Source organism: Sphaerodactylus townsendi, linkage group LG16 (assembly GCF_021028975.2).
Source record: "Sphaerodactylus townsendi isolate TG3544 linkage group LG16, MPM_Stown_v2.3, whole genome shotgun sequence".
Taxonomy (NCBI): domain Eukaryota; kingdom Metazoa; phylum Chordata; class Lepidosauria; order Squamata; family Sphaerodactylidae; genus Sphaerodactylus; species Sphaerodactylus townsendi.
In genome coordinates this window covers 9,704,204-9,724,095 of record NC_059440.1, presented here as the reverse complement: position 1 = coordinate 9,724,095, position 19,892 = coordinate 9,704,204, and the positions used below count along the sequence as shown (strand labels likewise).

The 19,892-nt window shown below is 51.7% G+C and overlaps 1 protein-coding gene across 2 annotated transcripts; it reads left to right on the top strand.

The window, feature by feature from the left end:
- The first annotated feature begins 6,067 nt into the window (after nt 1–6,067).
- Nucleotides 6,068–18,286, top strand: TP53I13 (tumor protein p53 inducible protein 13). Of its 2 annotated transcripts, XM_048519278.1 has the most exons (10): nt 6,068–6,290; nt 8,079–8,153; nt 12,541–12,576; nt 13,359–13,402; nt 13,713–13,791; nt 14,285–14,413; nt 14,526–14,723; nt 15,577–15,990; nt 16,105–16,180; nt 18,008–18,286. In XM_048519278.1, the coding sequence occupies exons 1-10, from the start codon at nt 6,225–6,227 to the stop codon at nt 18,112–18,114; spliced, it is 1,224 nt and encodes a 407-aa protein (XP_048375235.1). In that variant the 5' UTR covers nt 6,068–6,224; the 3' UTR covers nt 18,115–18,286. The 2 variants fall into 2 exon arrangements, with proteins under 2 accessions (XP_048375235.1, XP_048375234.1); XM_048519277.1 differs by having other exon boundaries at nt 6,071–6,290; nt 15,577–16,180.
- Nucleotides 18,287–19,892: the final 1,606 nt, after the last annotated feature.

Sequence of the window (19,892 nt, the reverse complement as noted above, 5' to 3'; positions counted from 1 at the left end):
GTCTGGGGGGATCAGCTTGATGCAGAGGGAAGTTTCCCCCTTTTTGTTGAAACTGTCTCGGTGTTTGTAGATTTCAGTAGCTTCCCTGTGTAGCCTGATGTAGTGGCTTTTGTAGATGTCAAGAATTTCTGTGCCTTCAAGTAAGATCCTGTGTCCAGTTTGGTGTAGAGCATGTTCTTCCAGTTTGCTGCAATACACACTCGACCTTTGTTGCATTAATTCTACTTTGTCCACCTGACAAAGGTCGGCAGTGGCATAGGGGTTAAGAGCAGGTGCGTTCTACTCTGGAGGAACCGGGTTTGATTCCCCACTCTGCCGCTTGAGCTGTGGAGGCTTATCTGGGGAATTCAGAGTAGCCTGTGCACTCCCACACATGCCAGCTGGGTGACCTTGGGCTAGTCACAGCTTTTCGGAGCTCTCTCAGCCCCACCCACCTCACAGGGTGTTTGTTGTGAGGGGGGAAGGGCAAGGAGATTGTAAGCCCTTTTGAGTCTCCTACAGGAGAGAAAGGGGGGATATAAATCCAAACTCCTCCTCCTCCTCCTCCTCCTCTTCCTCCTCTTCCTCCTCTTCTTCTTCTTCTTCTTCTTCATTGATCCCTCTTCCGAATGGATGGTGTTTTCAACTGATCACTGAACGCCTCCCTCACCCCCTACATACTTCTGTTGTCTGCAGTTTTGAGGGGAAATACTACTGCAGAACGGGTCGACCTCCTCATGCATCCACTGAAGCGAACTCTAACTCATGGGAGGTTCCACAGGAAGCCATGTTGTTTCTCTGTGTGCTGCAACCAAACTCCAGTTTTCATCTGGCGCTGCAGACTAACCTGGCTGGCCACCTGCAATTGTTGCCTCGGAAGGGTCCAGGGTTCTAGAAGGCCTCACGGATGTGACAGTTGGACGCTTGAGCGCGCCAGGCAAGGTCTCTGCTTCTGAGCACGGCTAACGGGCAAAATGCCGCTACAGGACCTCCAGTCCGTATTTGGCCAGCTGAAGCCTCAGCTCACCTTGACACTTGCTCTTCTTCTGGAAAGTGTTTTCCAGAGGATATTAAGTGATTTGGACCTTGTGGTTACTTCTGTCCCACCAGATCTCCACAAATCCTTCTGGGAGGGTTTATTTGGTTGCCAACTCTCGGATATCCCTTCAAAAAGCCTCCTTGGACTCGCCAGCCATGCAGCTGAGAGTATGATTGAAAACATCCTGAAAAGGCTGCAGGTCCTCACAAATAATATTTACTGGGATACCGTCAGAAAGAAGACCATCGACACAAGAACAGCAGGTCACTTTGTACAGCCGTCAGAAAAAGGCGACCCCCCAAACACGTTCCTCTGGAAAGCGAGGATCCCTCCGTGCACACCGAACTGGTTCGCCAAGGAAATGGTTAACCTCGTGATGAACACACTGACCACATTTGCCATCTTCAGCCAACCCAAACACATCCACTGTCAATTGTCGGCCAAAAAAGACAACCGTCAGAAGCAGCCAGATTTGGCAAGGTCTCCACCTGGCACCTCACAATGCTTGGAAGTTCCAGGCACCTGCGTGCCCAGCCTCTTCAGCGACACCCCAGAAGGGAAAAGTGAAGACACACGTCCTCACCGTGATTTCAGTCTCAAAGAGTATGTCCAGGAAGTGGGCAGGAAGATCACGGAGAGCCTGAAGGGGAGCCTAGAGGAGCAAGTGAAGAGGAGTGTTATGCTCTCAATTCCTTTTTCGGAGACTATCGCTGCTGCTCAGATCCTGGACTCGGTCCTACCCATTTTCAGCCCTGGCCAGTCAGAGTTGCCACTTCCTCTGCGACCCCCAGATAACATCCTGCGTGAGCTGCTCAGAAAAAGCCCGGCTTACAAAAGAGACCTGCGCCTCCGAAGCCAGCCCACGCTGGAAAGCATCTTAAAGGAGGCCTGCAAGAGAGCACGAGGAGCGTTTCCAGAGGCTTTAGTGGCAGCGAAAGACTTCCAGCCTGTCGCTGAGGGTGTCGTAGACACCACCTTAAAACATCTATGCTTCCTGCTAGCGGCCGAGATGACATCGCAGGTGTTCTTATCCGCCCAGGCCCTATGTCTCCTCCGTGACATCCTGGCTCAAGAGAGCATCGATCCCTCTCCTGGGATGAGCCAGGCGGCCGTGCCAGGGCTCAGGAGCCAAATTCCAGACTTTGAGAGCAGCGAGCACACCATCCTCAGCCAAAGAGAAAGAAACTTCTTGGAGGCAAAACACATACTGGGCAACTGCATCTATCACCTGCTGGTTTATTTTCTGCAGGAAACATCTCCAGGTCAGGAGGAGCTGCCATCCCAGGCAGAAGCAGGAGACGGGAGCAGGAAAGGAGGAAAGGAGGAAGAAACACCACCACCGTCACGCCCCCAACTGCTGATGAAGCTCTGCGCATTCAAGATGGCCAGCGCTGTTCTGACACTCCTGCAGGAGGACCTGGAGTGGGCCAAGGCCCGTGCGGAAAACAAAATGCCTCTGGAGGAGAACACCTCTGCTGCCGCCATCGTCGCAGAGCTGCTCGCCATTATATCTGACCAAACAGCCGCAGGTGAAGCTGCAGTCCAGCACTCCTCAGACCTGACCCTCTGCTCCTTCACGGACGACGAGAACGAAACTTGCGGGCCAGAAACACCCGTCCCTTCTCTCGGAAACTGGGGCTCAAGCGTGAGCTCCCTTGCTGATGACTGCGCAAGTGAAGTAAGGGAGGAGGAGGAGGAGGAGGAGGCTGTTCCATCAGCGAAAGAGACAGGGCAAGGGAGCGTTTCCGGGAGTGTGCAAGATCCGCAGGGTGAGGATGAAGAATCAGGATCTGCCCACCCAGACGACCTTCCACCTCCCAGTCGTAAGTTGGAGGCGAAAGGGGAAACTTTCCCAAGGGGTCGTTGTTTGGTCCTCCCAACACACACTCTAGTACTTTCCGGGCCTCCAACCAGTGATGGGATTCAAATAATGTAACAACCGGTTCCGGTGGTGGGATTCAAATAATTTAACAACTGGTTGTTTACAAGCACCATTTTACAACCGGTTCTGCCGAAGTGGTGCGAACCGGCTGAATCCCACTATTGCCTCCAACCCAGTGGTGGGATCCAAAAAGTTTAGTAACAGGTTCCCATGGTGGTGGGATTCAAACTGCGGCGTAGCGCCAATGGGGCCGGGCCGGGCATTCCGGGGGCGGGGCATTCCTGGGCGGAGCTGTGGCGAGGACGCAGCCGCTGCGCCGGTCCTTGGGCAGGAAACGAATGCACGCAGGCGCAGGCTGCCACGCACGCCGGTGCACCTCCCACTAGACTGCTTCAAGTTCTGCGCGCTACTGCTGAGAGGAGGGGCGTAACTAAGGCAAAAATCACGTGGCAAAATCACCAATGAGTAACCCCCTCTCGGCACACACAAATAATTAGTAACCTACTCTCAGGAACCTGTGAGAACCTGCTGGATCCCACCTCTGCTCTAACCTTTCAACGGTAACCACTTCTAGATCCCTTTTTGAGATACCATCTGTTCCTGGGTCCTTTGGGTTTCACCGCAGAGACTCAGAATTCGTACCAAACCTTCCTAGGAATGCATATTGTTCCCTCCCGGCACCCTCCGGAGCAGTAGTGGTTAAGAGCAGGTGTACTCTAATCTGGGGAACTGGAAGAGCTCCCTTTGCAAGTTCTCGGAAGCATGTCCCTCTTTTCACAAAACGCTTCCGTTTCTTTTTCGCAGCAAATGTGGACGCGCAACCCGGGAAGGCAGGGAGAAAGGTGTGTTGTAATCTCTATCCTGTTTCTTCTGCATTGATTGATTGCGGCTGGGGAAATTCCTGGGAATTTGTGGATGGAGTCTTGGGAGGAGGAACCTCAGTGGGGTAAAAGGCCCTGTAGTCCACTCTGTACAGCTGCCGTTTTCTCCTGGAGAAGAGATCAGTTGTAGCCAGGAGATCAGTTGTAAATTTGGGAGAATTGGAGACCCACCTAGAGGGAGGCAGCCCTTCAGTGCGTCCTCTGAATCCAGCCACAGGCTGAATCCAGCCCAGGAGACGTTCACGTTCTTTTTTGTGAGGGGAGCTGGTCCTTTGTGTAGCAGAGCAAAGCGCTGAATTCCCTGCCTGCCCCGCAAAGTCTTTGGCTGGTGTGGGGGGCAGACCCTTTGGGATACGGCTGTTTTGATATGCAATGCAATATTTTCTCTCCTGCCTTTGCTTCAGGGCTGCTGCGCCTGCTTCCCGTCAGGGGTCTGGCGCCAAGTGTGGAAGTTTTTCAGGTAACTCAGCAATTTATTTTTATTTTATTTATTAGATTTCGTAGACCAACCTCATCCCCAAAGGGCTCTAGGCGGTTCACAATACAATTAAAAAAAACAATAAATTACTTAAAACATCTAAAAACATTTAAAGTTCAATATGCAGCATCAATTCCAATAACAACAGACTAACCATATTGGTGGCACCCGGACAGAAGGCCGGCCTTAAGGCTGGGAGGGGCTGGCAGTGCCCAAAGATGACATCAGTGGAGGCACTACCAGAGATGACAAAACCATGGCATTGACACATGCTGCCATCTCCTAGAACAGGGGTAGGGAACCTTTAACACTCAAAGAGCCATTTGGACCCGTTTTCCATGGGAAAAGAAAACACTTGGAGCCGCAAATAATTTTTGACATTTAAAATAAAGATAACACTATATATATAGGGGTTTTTTTTTACCTTTTACTCCGTTCATTCTGAGAAGCGCATGGATGCGCCCGCCCTGCTGCCTGCAGGGCGGGCAAGGATGAAGCCGGTGGTTCGGCCTTGCCGGCCGCCGGGAAAGCGCCCACCCTGCTCCAACAGGCCAGGCGAGAGGGGAAGCCCACAGCGCAGCCCAGCCGACCATGGGCAGTTGTTGCGTCCGCCCTGCTGCCTCCAGGGCAGGCAAGGATGGGGCCGGCGGCTCGGCTCGTGGAGCCACAGTGCAAGGGCAGAAGAGCCGCATGCGGCTCTCGAGCCGCAGGTTCCCTACCCCTGTCCTAGAATGATGATAAGAGAAAATTTGTACCCACCATGCTGAAGACTAAAAAATCACAAGGAATTTTATAGCATCATAGCAGTGTTGAAAAATTATTTCAAAGCAATTTTGTACAATACAGGTACATAGGAACACAGTAATTATTTTTATCTTTTTTTTAACACAATAACAGCAACAGCTAGCCAGAACCTAGATAATTACTGGCCTCGTGAAACCTTCAAGGCTGTTAAGCAAAGAACAGGGATTGTTTTCTCAATGCTCTAACATATAATCACGTTGGGGTCGCGCTCTGCAGAATTGTTTTTTTCTTATGCCTCTCGCAGAGCGCGGCCCCAACGTGTGGGTGTACCGTCCCTTTAATCTTTAGCATGGAACCATCTCCTAGAAAGCAGGGTGCCCCACCTCCCTGGCAGCTGCTGCTGCGGAAGAATCCCTGCCTCAGATTGCCAACTGCTTTCTCAAGAGAGGCTCCTTCTCCTATGAGAGGAGTGGCAAATAAGGGGCAGCCGGGTCTCTAGAGAGAGAGGTGGTCCTTGTGTAGAGAAACAACCCAATATTCCTGGTCATTTCCTCCAGCGGAACTGATCCATGTGCTCTGAGATCAACTGTAATTTACTGCTCAGTTCTGGCCTTGGTCAGTTCATGGCACCCATCTGGGACAGGTGGCACCCCTGCTGGGGGGGGGGGGAGGTGCCCTGAACCCTTGGCTGGCCACGGCCTGGAGGGGTCTTCAACCTGCGGCTCTCCAGATGTTCATGGACTACAAACCCAATTGGCCATGCTGGCAGGGGCTGATGGGAATTGTAGTCCATGAACATCTGGAGAGCCGCAGGTTGCAGACACCCGGCTGGGCTGATCAGTGGAAAATAAGGTCTTGCTGCCCTTTAGGACCCCGCCCTCCTCCATCCCTCCTTTTTATCCCCCCACCCAATAAGTGGGGGCTCCCCCGCTCTTTCTGGTCGGTGCCTTTTCCTGGGTGCTCCCCCCCCCCACCCCACCCCGATTTCGAAAGGCAGCCCCCCACCCGCCCCTGGTTCGTTCTGCCACGGAAGCCGGGGGCGGTGGGGGGGGTGGGGTGGGGGGCGCCTGCACGGCTGGGCGGCGGCGGGCGAGGAGGCTCCCCCGGTGCCAAAGGGCGGCCACGGCGCGGTGCGCCCGCCTCCTTCCCCATTCCTCCCACCCACCCCCAGCGCGGACGAAGCCAGCCCAGCCCAGCGCGGGAGCGGAGAGGCCGGGCCGGATGGGGGAGCCGCCGCCGCTGCTGCTCCTCCTGCTCAGCCTGGCCGGGCGCGGGGCGGCCGGGGAGGTGAGCCGAGCCGAGCCGGGGAGCTACGCTCTGCCCAGGGAGGGAGGCGCGGCCGGGCAGCAGGCACGCAGGCCTGGGAAGCAGGGTGGGGGGCACTGGCGGGCCCGCTGCTGTGCTCCAGCGGTGCAGCTGCGGCTCCGAGGCGGCCCAGCCCGGTGCAAAAGGCGGGCGGGACCGCAGCCGGGCTCCGCTGAAGGCGCGCGCGCAGGGGCTGCCCTGGAGGTTTGGGCCGGGCCGAGGCAGGAGCCCCGGCCTCGCCTGGGCCTGCTGCCCGGGCAGCGCCGGAGAAAGGACGCCTGCAGACCCCGCCGCTTGCAGTCCGCCGAAGGAGGCTGGGAGCGCGGCCGTCCATCCCCGCTGCCGCGCGCCGCCGCCTGGAGCTACGCTGGGCTCCTCGCAGCTGGGCAGTGCGCGCTTGCCAACCTCCAGGGGTAGCAGCAGTGCGCGCTTGCCAGGGGGTAGCTGCAGATCTCCTGGGGTGGCAGCTGATCTCCAGGCGACAAACGCAGGTTTCTGGTTCTGTGCCCTCTGATTCTCATTCTGCTTTTAAATCCATGCTATTTATAAGGTTTAAATGTTTGTTGTTATATGATTGTATTTGTTGTATTGACTCTTCTATATGCTTTTATTGTGAGCCGCCCTGAGCCCTGGCAGGACAGAAGTGCAATACATTGGCAGGATAGAAGTGCAATAAATAAATTGGGAGGGGAAAAAAGCGCTGCGTTGGAGGGTGGGTGGTCTGGGCACCATTGTATCCCACTAAACCCCCTCCTCAAACCCTGCCTTCTCCAGACTCTCCCGCCCCAAACCTCCAGGAATTTCCCAGCCCAGAGGTGGCAACCCTACTTTCTCCAGGCAGAGACTGCGAGTCCCCGATGAGAAACTGCAGCCGGCAAGAAGGCTGGGGAAAACTAATTGTCCCTCAGGAATTCTGTGGCCCCCTCCATCTCTTGGGCTGAACCCACGGGCAAATCAGTCTGGCTGACGTTTGCCTTTAACAGCAATAATGGGAACAACGGGGATGTTACGATGTATGTTTCAATTTGTTGGCTTCCTTAGTGGCCTCCGTGAGGGCAGAAAAGCAAACATGAAACCTGTAAGAACTTTCCATCAAGACAAAACAGCTGCCAAGTGGCATCGCCAACTTCCAGAGGAGGCAGGAGAAAGGGGTGTCCAGCTCTGGCACCCCAGATGTTCATGGACTACGACGTTCATGGATTTCCAACTGGCCATGCTGGCAGGGGCTGATGGGAATTGTAGTCCATGAACATCTGGAGAGCCGCAGGGTGCAGACCTCTGCCCCAAACCTACTGCAAAGAAATGTAGACTAGAGAGAAGGCAGTAGATACTGTACTAGTGACAGACATATATACAAGACTGGCTCGTAATAATTTTTTAATTCAGGACTGAATAAATTGGAGTTCAGATCGGCTGTAATTTAACACGTCAGTAAGCCCATGCGTGTACAAATAATTTTATTGTGAGTGCTATTTTAAATGTTAAGTAATGGAATGAATAAGTGGAGTAATTTAGGTATAGGTACTGATTTTATTATATGTTATTTGTGTTTTTTTTCCAATTTATGCTGAGAACTGCAAACTTGTATGAATTTGTAGAGAATTTTCTGGTCTTTGACTGCAATAAATTGATTGACTGAATTGACTGATACTGCAAAGACTTAGTGCGGGAAGTTTTCCATAGGTCTGGCGCTTCCAGAAGACCACGGATGACCTTTTGGAGAAGGGGGGAAGGGGGTGCTCTATTTACCTTCTGTTTTCTTCTTTACAGTCCAGCTTCCAGCAAGATCTGCCCTCAGAAGAGCACTATCGCTGTCTTGGACACTCCTGGCCCATACCCCAGCAGGTAGCGCTGGCAGGGGACTTAACCAGAGCTACGTTTCCCATGCTTTAAAAAGTGTCTCTCCAACTCTGTTCAGATGCTGCACCACAAGTCACAGAATTCTGGCACTGGCACAGAGATAAGTTGCCAGCTCTTGTGGCATGCGTAATTTGTTCGGCCAGCCTATCAGGCGGTTTATATAGGCTTCAGGGAGAACCAGGGTTTTCAGGAGTAACCAGATCTACCCAGTGGTGGGATCCAAAATTTTTAGTAACAGGTTCCCATGGTGGTGGGATTCAAACTGTGGTGTAGCGCCAATGGGACTGGGCGGGGCACGACAGGGGCGTGGCCGGGTATTTGGAGGCGGGGCATTAATAATTTCTCTGTTACTGTAAAAAAACTCTTACTGTAAAAAAAAAGTTCCTAATTTCCAGCTGGTATCTTTCTGTCCATAATTTAAACTCATTATAGCAAGTCCTATCGTCTACTGCCAACAGAAACAACCACTTCTCCTCTAATTGACTGCCTGTCTAATACTTAATACTTTCAAATACTTAATTTTGTTTCTAGAAATCAAAAGAAGGATACTTTCCTTAAACAAGGAACTTTACCATATTACTAAAACATGTTTTTAAAACAGCCCAACAGGGAGCATTCTCCTGTTTTCTACCTTCGCTAGCCAGCCACATAGGAAGCAACAGGACTTTATGATTTTTGGACCTAATGGAATTTCTAACAGAAAAGCAGACCTAATGAGTAACCCCCTCTCGGCACACACAAATAATTAGTAACCCACTCTTGGGAACTGGTGAGAACCTGCTGGATCCCACCTCTGGATCCACCACTCACGTTCCTTTTAAAGCACAAATGAAGAAGAGGAAGAATTTGGATTGATACCCTGCCTTCCTCTCCTGTAAGGAGGCTCACCGTGGCTTGCAAACTCCTTTTCCCTTCCTCTCCCCGCAACAGACACCTCGTGAGGTAGGTGGAGCTGAAAGATTTCGGAGAGAACTGGGACTAGCTCAAGATCACCCAGCAGGCTTCATGTGTAGGAGCAGGGAAACAAATCCAGTTCACTAGATAGGAGGCCGCCACTCATACAGAGGAGTGAGCAATCAAACCTGGTTCTCCAAATTGGAGTTCACCAGTTCTTAACCACTGCACCATACTGGTTCTCAAATGGCACTCTTTACCTACTCCCTACCTCTGTGATGGTGCGCCTTTTGTGCTCTGTGTGTCAAAAATTCCAAAAATGCCTCTTTTAGCGACTCTTTCCCCGAACAAAAAAGAAAAAATTCTTTACATATTCAGTTATTTTTTAAAAAATGCAATCCAATCCTGTGTGGTGCTATGTATTACATAAAGAAACATTAAATAAGTACAGAAATGACTCGGATAGGGCTATCATCGGGTGCCGGTGAACGCTGCCGTGTCACCCAAAACACCATGGTGTGTCACCTTTGATTCTTGTGTCACAGATTCACCATTGCTTTCCGAGTTGGTCGTGAGACTGTAGGTTGAGCAAGTGAGCTGTGTGACTTAGGAAGGCTCCTATTGAAATATATCTTGTCAGTTTCTTAGGTGCCATGAGACGTTGGTTTGATTTTGCTCAAAAAGACTGCTGCCGTTTTGCCATCCCTCAGCTCTGCCTGCTGCCTCCCAGTAGTTTTCCTTTTTGTTGGCCCCTAGAGCCCAAAAGCACTTGTGCCCTGAAGAGACAACTGCAACGCAGGTTAGGAGGGTTTTTATGAATTCTTATGAGCATTCCCCTTTTCAGCCAGAACCAACATGCATTAGCAACAGGACTACGCAGGGAGGTAGTCCTTCAATCTAGGTCAAAGAGGAGATCTGTTCCCCAGCTGGCTTGAGAACTTTTTTATCTTCCATTATATTAGTGCTTAAGCCCTCTCCAGGAAAGGAAAGTGGCATGGTATAGCAGCAGTTTGTAGCAGCAGTTCAGAGAGCAGCAGTGGCGTAGTGGTTAAGAGCAGGTGCATTCTAATCTGGAGGAACCGGGTTTGATTCCCCGCTCTGCCACCTGAGCTGTGGAGGCTTAACCGGGGAATTCAGATTAGCCTGTGCACTCCCACACACGCCAGCTGGGTGACCTTGGGCTAGTCACAGCTTTCCGGAGCTCTCTCAGCCCCACCAACTCGCAGGGTGTTTGTTGTGAGGGGGGAAGGGCAAAGAGATTGTGAGCCCCTTTGAGTCTCCTGCAGGAGAGAAAGGAGGGATATAAATCCAAACTCCTCTTCTTCTTGTCAGAAGCTACGCAGGGCTGGTTCTCGGAAGGGAGATCTCCAAGGAAGACTGTGCCAAGGAACTTGACACTTGACGGCAAACTGCCTCTGCTTAAGCCCTTGCCTTGAAAACCCCTTGCTGGGGTCACCACAAGTCCATGGTGTTTTACACACAGACACAGACACACTCAGGCCCCTTCCACACATGCAGAATAATGCACTTTGAATGCACTTTCACAATTGTTTGCAAGTGAACTTTTCTATTCCGCACAGTAAAATCCGGCTGCAAAGTGCATTGAAAGTGGATTGAAAGTATATTATTGTACATGTGCGGAAGGGGCCACACACAAGCTCTGTCTTCCTCCCCTCCCCCCCTTTCCTGAGATTCATGCTGGAGAGTCCACTTAGTTGCTGTGGCTCCTTCAAGACTCTAGATCAGGCACGGCTTCTCTCCTTTGGCTCCCCTGAAAGCCACAGGCTCCTCCCACCTTGCTCTGAGCCAGTCAGAAACTGCCCAGGTGGCAGTTCCAGATGATCCTTAGACTTTCCAAAGACAGCCTCTCCCTGTGCTTTGGAGACTTCAGGTCCACGTGGGGGCATCGAGGCCAGGCACTGGGGCAGGGTGTGCCAGCTCACAGCTTGCCTTGGGTGACAACAAACATGCCCCCATGTGCTTTGGTCGTTTGCCCAGCTCAGCCTCTTGGCCTGCCTAGTTAGTTTCGATTCCAGTTGCTGTCTAAGAGACCCACAAGATTTTCAGGATATAGGCTTTTAAGAGTCAAAACTCCATTCACCATAGAATCAGAATCATAAAGTTGGGGAAGACCCCAAGGGCCTTGCAGGAACACACAATCAGAGCACTCCTGACATGATCATCAGCCTCTGTTTGAAAACCTCCAAAGAAGGAGACTCCACCCCTCTCCAAGGCAGTGAATTCCACTGTTGAACAGCCCGGCGGTCAGAAAGTTCTTCCTAATGTTTAGGTGGAATCTCTTTTCCTGCACCTTGAATCCATTACTCCGTGTCCTAGTCTCTGAGGCAGCAGAAAACGAGCTTGCTCCCTCTTCGACATGGCATCCCTTCAAATATTTAAACATAGCTATCATGTCCCCCCTTAACCTTCGCTTCTCCAGACTAAACATCCCCAGCTCCCTAAGTCTCTCTTCGTAGGGCATGGATTCCAGACCTTTTAATCTGCTACGGGTCTCAAATCTTAACTATTCTGAAACGGACTGATGTGGCTACCCTCTGAAACGATCCGTCTAGTAGCAGAAACGCCTCCTGGCAGGATCCGGCTTGTGTGCAAGACTTGCAGCCCTTCCTCTTTTGGAGAACTGGGTGGGTGCAGCCCTCTGTATACACAAAAGGCAGGTGGGGCTGCCTGGGTGAAAACGGCCTTATGCAACGCTCAGCTCGCAAATGTTTACCGTAAAAATGTCAGCGATGGAACAGCTGCAAGTCTTTCATTAGTAGCAGACTAACAAAGACCCCATCGATCACCTAAACTAAATGTGCAAAGGCCGATTTGTTTGTTTCAGGGCTCTGGCATATTATAATAGGGTTGGCCTTTCCAACAGTAAGTGGCTGCTTTTAATTTTTCTTAAGGAGAAAGGGGGGATATAAATCCAAACTCCTCCTCCTCCTCCTCCTCCTCCTCCTCCTCCTCCTCCTCTTCTTCTTCTTCTTCTTCTTCTTCTTCTTCTTAATCGCCCCATTGTGATCACAAAAGGAACCGAATTAAACCACCCTCACTACCCTTATTCACACACAGATGGCTCACCAGCTATGCGTAAAACCATGATGAAAATTATCTAAAAGATGCTGGGGAAATTGTCTTAAGAGGGGCTGTGCATCTTCCAAGAGGCAGCAGAGATTTGGGGAGCTCAGGCATTTTGCCTGCTTGAGGCGCTTGGGTGCTCATAGAGGCACGCCATTGGCTGCTTCACGTTGCCTTCTGCCTCCTGTGATTCTCTACTGTTACCTCTCTTGCAATAACCATCTCAAGTTTTATTACACAGATCAGCTCAAAAACAATTCCCCACTATGGTTAAGATAATTTGTGATACATTTAAACGTTCTCAATTATTATTAAGGAAGTTTTTTTTTATTATTGTTGTTGGTGGACTGGGAGCAATAGAACCTAACTCTGCTTTCTCCTGGGTTGTCTGCAGGGGTGCCGGACACTGCCTAAGACCTACCAAGCAGAGGTAAGAAGTAGGGAACGAGTGGTGGCTTTTCCCATTGGAAGGAAAGAGCCCCACCCTTCGCCAGCCAGCAGCCAATGGGATTTACAAGGGCAATTAGAGTTAATACAAACCAGCAGTCATCTTAAATAGGTTTTGTATACGACTTAAGAGTCAAATATGCATCTATCTTCTCAGTGGTTTGGCCCACCTTGCAGGCAGAAGCAACGTGGAGGACACTGCTGGGTTGGAACCCGACTTTTACAAAGTTTTTACAGCTGCGCACTCCAAAGAGGAACCTGAAATCAGAGGTGGAACTACTAGGGGATAGGGGGTGCACGTTGCACCAGGCATGTGCCTGGGAGGGCGGAAAATCACCCTCCCCACACACACACACTTACCTTAGTGAAACAGTGCAGGCTGGAGAAGCAGCCTGTTTCCTTCAGACTGAAAACGGCCTGGTGGGAACTACACTTCCCAGGAGACCCTGTGAGCCCCAAGGTCTCCTGGGAAGTGTAGTTCCCACCAGCCCTTTTTCAGCCTGAAGGGAACAGGCTTCTTCTTCAGCCTGCACTTTTTCACCAAGGTAAGTGTGTGAGGGGCTGAGCTGGGGTGCAGGGTGCCGTGGAGAGGGGACGGAAAACACAGAGTACGCGCCGGGCGCAGTGTGGCCCAGCTACTCCTCTGCCTGCAATGTCTTCAGAGGGCAGCCCTAGTCTGAGCAGACACGCCAACTGGGGAAGGCTTGGCGCAACAGAGAAGGGGCAAGTCGGCAGTTTCGCTAACCACTTCTCTTTCCGTGGCAGGAGAGCAAGATGGTGCTGGACACCGAAACAGTCTACAACCAGAGGTACGTGCGGGGTGGAGTCTCTTAAGCAGCAGGGGCCCAAAAGAGGCAGGCACCAGCTGAGATATTTATTCTGCAGCTCAGTGAGCCACTCACAAGCCAGAGGAACGAATGAGATTGTTTGCACAGAGCCACCCCCCACCACCCGCTTCCCTCATTTGAGGGACATTTGGCCAGCCAGGCCTGAAGCCTCTGGCCTTTGAGGCAGGCTGCACCAACACCTTTGGGAGAGAAGCAGGGGAGAGATATCCCCCCCCCCCCCCGAACTTCACAAAGCCATAGAACTTCACAAAGCTATCTTGCTTTCCCACAGTGGGTCCCGCAGGCCGTTTGGGGCAGCCCCAGGAGAGTATCTTTATTGCCCCCCTCAACGCTGGCTGCACAACCTGAAGGTAAGAGACGAGGCTCGTCAGGCAACGGGACCAGTTTCAAAAGCAGCCCAAAACTGGTCAGCAGATTAGATCTGGGGCGTTGGAGTCATTTATTACAAGGGTCGGATATGACATAAATGTGTCTTGGTCGGGCCCTGGAGGGGAGGGGGGGGGCTGTCTCAGCTGGCCCCAAAACAGCACTGGGGAAGAAGAGTTGGATTTTTCTCCCCCCTTTCTCTCCTGTAATGAGACTCAAAGGGGCTTACACACTCCTTTCCCTTCCCCTCCCCCCACAACAAACACCCTGTGAGGTGGGTGGGACTGAGAGAGCTCCGAAGAACTGTGACTAGCCTAAGGTCACCCACCTGGTGTGTGTGGGAGTGCACAAGCTAATCTGGTTCACCAGGTAAGCCTCCACATCTCAAGTGGCAGAGCGGGGAATCAAAAGAGGGAGATCACAGCATTTGCAGAGAAAACACAACACAGAAGTGAGGTTTTGGTTTTCTCTCCGCAGCACGGCGGTGTGGCTTTCCTCTACCACCCTTGCGCCCACCCCTCCCTTCGTGGCCAGCTGACCCTGCTCGCGCGAGCTTGCCTGCCCCACTACATCCTAACCCCGCATAAGGGCCTGACGCAGGAATGGGTGAGTTCAAAGAGCCCGCTTTCACGCAGGTGTGAGTGGCATTCACCCACCCAGCAGGAATGGGGAGAGGAGACAGCCACGCCCGCTATCTTCAGCACATCTCATTTCCCAGCCCCTGGCATTGGTGGCACGGGGTGCCAGCCTGCAGATGGCAGAGGTGGAGCTGGCCCAGGCTGTGGCTTGGCTGAAGAGGCACGCCGCCAAAGGGGGAAGGAGCAAGCCCTGGGCAGGCTGGAGGTATCGCCATCTGATGAGGCGCCCGGCGGCACGGACTGCGGGCAAAGATGTGTGCCCGGCGCACTGGATAAAGGTGAGGCCATTCAGGAGGGGATCTTCTATCCTGCTTTGCAACGTGGTCACGCATAGTTGGGCACCAAGCAGCTGCAGCCATGCCTGGGTATGAAGTGTGTGGGTTGTATCCCCTGCCTGCACGTGGGGGCTCGGGGCTCGTGTTTGGAAGTCAACGGGCTTTCAACTCACACCCCAGAATTGTTTTTGGCAGCCTTGAAGGTCGTTTAGTTCCCCGCTTTGCTGTGAAGGGTTTGCCGCTTTCTTTTGATCCCGGTCATGGTTTGTGTCTCTTTCCAGTTCCGCATTGCTAGCCATCTTGACTCTAAAGAGGGCTGGTAGGATTATAAATGTTCAAAACTTCTCCAAGAGGGCTAAACTGCAGAAATGCCAACCCTCCTTTTCCTCTTACGATGATGAAGAGGAGGAGTTTGGATTTATACCCCACCTTTCTCTCCTGTAAGGAGACTCCAGGTGGCTTACAAACTCCTTTCCCTTCCTCTCCCCACAACCGACACCTTGTGAGAGAGTTCTGAGAGAACTGTGACTAGCCCAAGGTCACCCAGCAGGAACGTAGGAGTGCGGAAACACACCTGGTTCACCAGCTAAGCCTCTGCCACTCAGGTGGAGGAGTGGGGAATCAAACCCGGTTCTCCAGATTAGAATCTACCTGCTCTTAACCACTACACCCCAGTGGAACCCTCCAATCTTTCCACTCTAACAAGAACAATCAATCATCCCACCAGACATTGCATATTACAGTGAATTTTTGCATCTGCTCAGAATAGAAGGAAGCCATCAACAGCCCTCGTTTCGGTACAGAAAAGTAGCAAAAACGCTGACATCCTCTGTTGCTTCCTCCTTTGCGCCCACAGGCTTTGCAGAAGTTGTTCTGCCGATCAGGGACCAACCGGAGACGCCGTGAGCTGCCGGCGTCAGACAGAAAAGGCGCAGGGAAGTTTTCTCATCCCAACGGGTCCAGCGAACGAGACTTGGCAGAAGCCAGCCGCAGCCGAGACAGAGCCACGGTCTCACCCTCTGCTTCTCCTAACTTGCAAGCCAAGGGGAAGGAACTTTTTGAGGCATCAGAGGCCAAGGAAAACTCCCAGGCGGCTGCTGTGCCCCAGCTGGGCCTCACCTCCAGGCCGCAGCTGCTGCGCCCCAGGCTAGGTATCAGACCGTTGGTTGCAACTGCCCAGACCCCACGGGGAGCCACCCAGAAGTTGGACTGTCCTTGTCCAGACGGAGACCACCACAGAGCCTCAGGCCAGCAGATGAAGGCAGCAAAGGTGAAGGAGGCGGGTGGACGCGTGCGCACACCTCGCACCGAAGAAGCTGCGTGGGCTGCCAGCGCCCTGACCTTCTTGCTGGTCACGTTGACGCTGGCCGTCTTGTACACACAGCTCCACCGGAACTGCCGCCGCAGCCAGTCTCTCTACTGGACGATGAGCTGTGAAGACGGGCGCGACACAGTGGCCAGTGAGTAAAGCCGAGAGCGCCTCGGATTGGCCAGTGCCAGAGGTGGCTGTAGCCAACTTTCGTGTGTAATTAATCTGCAGATCCCTAAATGCCGTTGAAAAGGGTATGACTAATTAAGAGGGGACAGGTATGATCAATAGTAGTTAGTGGCATCAGCCAAAAAGTGGAAGAGTTTGGATGTATACCCCGCTTTTCTCTCCTGTAAGGAGTCTCAAACTGACTTAGAAACTGGGGTGCTGTGTGGTTTCTGGGCTGTATGGCCGTGTTCTAGCAGCATTCTCTCCTGAAGATGCCAGCCACAGATGCAGGCGAAACGTCAGGAGAGAATGCTGCTGGAACACGGCCATACAGCCCAGAAACCACACAGCACCCCAGTGATTCCGGCCGTGAAAGCCTTCAACAATACATTGACTTAGAAACTCTTTCCCTTCCTCTCCTCACAACATGTCAGTTGTGGGGAGAGGAAGGGAAGGAGCTTGTAGTTGTAGGCGCACAGTTCTGAAGAACTGTGACTAGCCCTGTCACCCAGCAGGCTTCATATGGAGGAGCAGGGAAACAAAATATAGTGTGCTAGATAGGAGACCACCGCCCACGTGGAGGAGTGGGGAATCAAACCCAGTTCTCCAGATTAGAGTCCACCGCTCTTAACCAATACACCATGGTGGCTGTTCTGAATCTTCATATTCAAAGGCAGGCAACCCTGAATACTGTGTGCCCTAGATAAGATAACTTGGTTGCCACCCTGCTTGCAAGCGCTCCAGGGTCAGCTGACTGGCCACAGCTGGAAGCAGGAACACATGGGCTTGAGGATGCAACTATTCTTGGTGCATCAGAACATAAGAGCATCCCTGCAGGATCAGATTAGAAGAGAAGAAGAAGAGTTTGGATTTATACCCCCCTTTCCGTAGAGCTGTGACTAGCCCAAGGTCGCCCAGCTGGCGTGTGTTGGAGTGCACAAGCTAATCTAGTTCACCAGATAAGCCTCCATCTCATGTGGTAGAGCAGGGAACCAAACCCGGTTCTCCAGATTAGAGTGCACCTGCTCTTAACCACTACACCACTGCTGGACAGAGTAGGGAATCAAACCCAGTTCTCCAGATGTGGTTCATCTAGTCTTAGCATCCGGTCTCACACAGTGATCAACCAGAAACTCTGGAGGGCCAATAACAGAGCATAGAGGCCTCCTGGCACCAGGATCCTCAGGTTTACTGCCTCTGAGCAGGGAGGCTTCTCATTGTCACCATGACTAGTAGTCGCCGGTAAACGGTTGACCATCAAAAACTCAATGGGCCTGTTTCTCATTGCCATGATTTTGAATTTTTTTTGCAAGTGCGCAGGGTGTAGAAGACGGGCAAAGATATGTTGGTAGAGTGCTAGTTATGCAGAGAAGTGTAGACCTGCTGATTAAAGTTAAAGTTCCCTAAAGTTTTTTAGGGAAGTTTGCTAGGGAAGTTTCCGCAAAGTTTTTAGGAAACTACATTTCAGATAAAGCTGTCTAGACAGGGATACCCTTTAGTTCCCTTGCAAGCTAAGGAGGGAGAAGCAACTTTTATGAAAAGAATGGGAATCAGGCCTGAGATTATCAGTCTGTGGATAGCCAAGAGGCGACAAAAAAGGACAGAAAGGTCTCTAACCTTATAGCCCTCTCTAACTAGCCCCTTGTTGGGTCATCTTCTCCATTCGTTTGCACTCTGAGCATGGTTACTTCTAATGGGACAGGTTCTAGAGTCCCCCAATAGTGAGGAAGAACTGGATGGAAGCGCAGCCTCTTGTCCGGGTTGCAACTTTGTGGATAACCTTCCATCCCCCGCCCCTTTCTCTTTGCAGCGGTCATCAAACGCCGGACCCTGTCCGCCCAGAACAGGCGCAAGAAGAGACCCCGGCAGAAGCAGCACAGACCTCTTCTGCAGACGTCTAGCGAGAGCTCCGGGTAGGGCCTGGTTGGAGACACTGTGGCTCCAGGAAAAGAGGAAATTGTGGGTCTCACGGGGGGAGGGGGGAGTGCCAGTTAGCACATCTTTGACACCATCTTGGCCTCGGGAGGAGCTGGCTCCTTGCCTTGACTATTTTTGTATTTCCTATTAAAATATATATATTTCCTACCAACATGTAGGATTCTTAATTGATTCCTCATCTGCCGCTGCATCAACTAGAGAATTGGGGGTTTGGGGAAGGGGCAGGAGAATACCCAAGGATGTGTTCTCAAGGGAGGATCTTAAAATATCATTGCATACACGATGGATGCAGCTTGGCACGTTTTGATCTGGGTTTTGCACACCGGAGGCTCTTGACTGCAGCCTTGTTCACGGCTGGGGAGGATGGAAATGGGTGTGTGTGTGTGTGGATCTGATGCCTCCCTCTGGGCTACTGTTTCAGGCTGCACGTTGAGGGGGTGGGGGTGGGTTCGATTCACATGGGGAGAAAAGCAAAAATCAAAACGGGGTTTTTCAAGGCATAGTGATGGGGGTAAGAAGTCTGATTGTTCCCCCCCGCCCTCCCCCCCCAGCATGCAAGTATTCTCCTCAAAGAAGAAGATGAAGAGTTTGGATTTATACCCTGCCCCGTTCTCTCCTGTAGAGGCTCAAAGGGGCATACAATCACCTTTCCCTTCCCCCCTCACAACAAACGCCCTGTGAGGTAGGTGGGGCTGAGAGAGCTCAGAAAAACTGTGACCAGCCTGCGAGGAAGAAGAAGAAGATTTTGGGTTTACATCCCACCTTTCTCTCCCATAAGGACACTCAAGGTGACTTAGAAGCTCATGTCCCTTCCTCTCCCCACAACAGACACACTGTTTACACTGCATAACTGACGATTTTGTAACTCTACAACCAGCTATTGTATTAGTGACTTCATTTTTGGCATCATTCTCCTCTCCTCCATTTTACAATCACAACAACCCTATGAGGTAGGTGAGCGGGTCCAAGGACACCCAGCAAGTTTCCATGGTAGAGTGGGGGTTCGAACACTACTCCATATTATGCAAACCCTTTCACGGAACAAAACAAACTGCATTTGAAGGCTGTTTTTCTTGAACAGCTCACATGCTTTTCTTCTGCAAGTAACGCTCACTTGTATAAGTGTCTCCATTAAGTGCAATGTGGGGTAATTGTAGCATCATGCCATCTCGCCTGTGCGCACAGCATGCTGGGCTGCATATTTCCACCATCACAGTTCTTCAGAGCTCTCTCAGCCCCACCTACCTCACACAGTGTTTGTTTGGGGGGAGGGAGTGAAAGGAGATGTTAAGCCCCTTTGAATCGCCTACAGGAAAGAAAGGGGGGATATAAATCCAACTCGTCTTCTTCTAAACATTAGGAAGAACTTTCTGACTGGCAGGGCTGTTCAACAGTGGAATTCACTGCCTCGGAGAGTGGGGGAGTCTCCTTCTTTGGAGATTGTGCACAGGCGGCCTGCCCCCGTGCAAATCCAAACAGAAACGGGGAAATCCTGGCAAACTCTTCTCACGGTCTCACAAACGGAGGAGGAGAAAGATATCTCTACCCCAAACTCTCAACATACAGCCTTCCAAAGCAGCTTCCCATTATGAACCTTAAAACAAGAAAAACAGGAATCAATGTCTGCAATAAGGCTACACTGGTGAACAGATTCAGCAGTGGAACAGCATCACAATCCAACCACAAACACTGATTCCTGTGGAAGTTCCAGTTTTGTGTGTCCATCACTAGGTTTGGGTCCAACACCTGAGATAAGC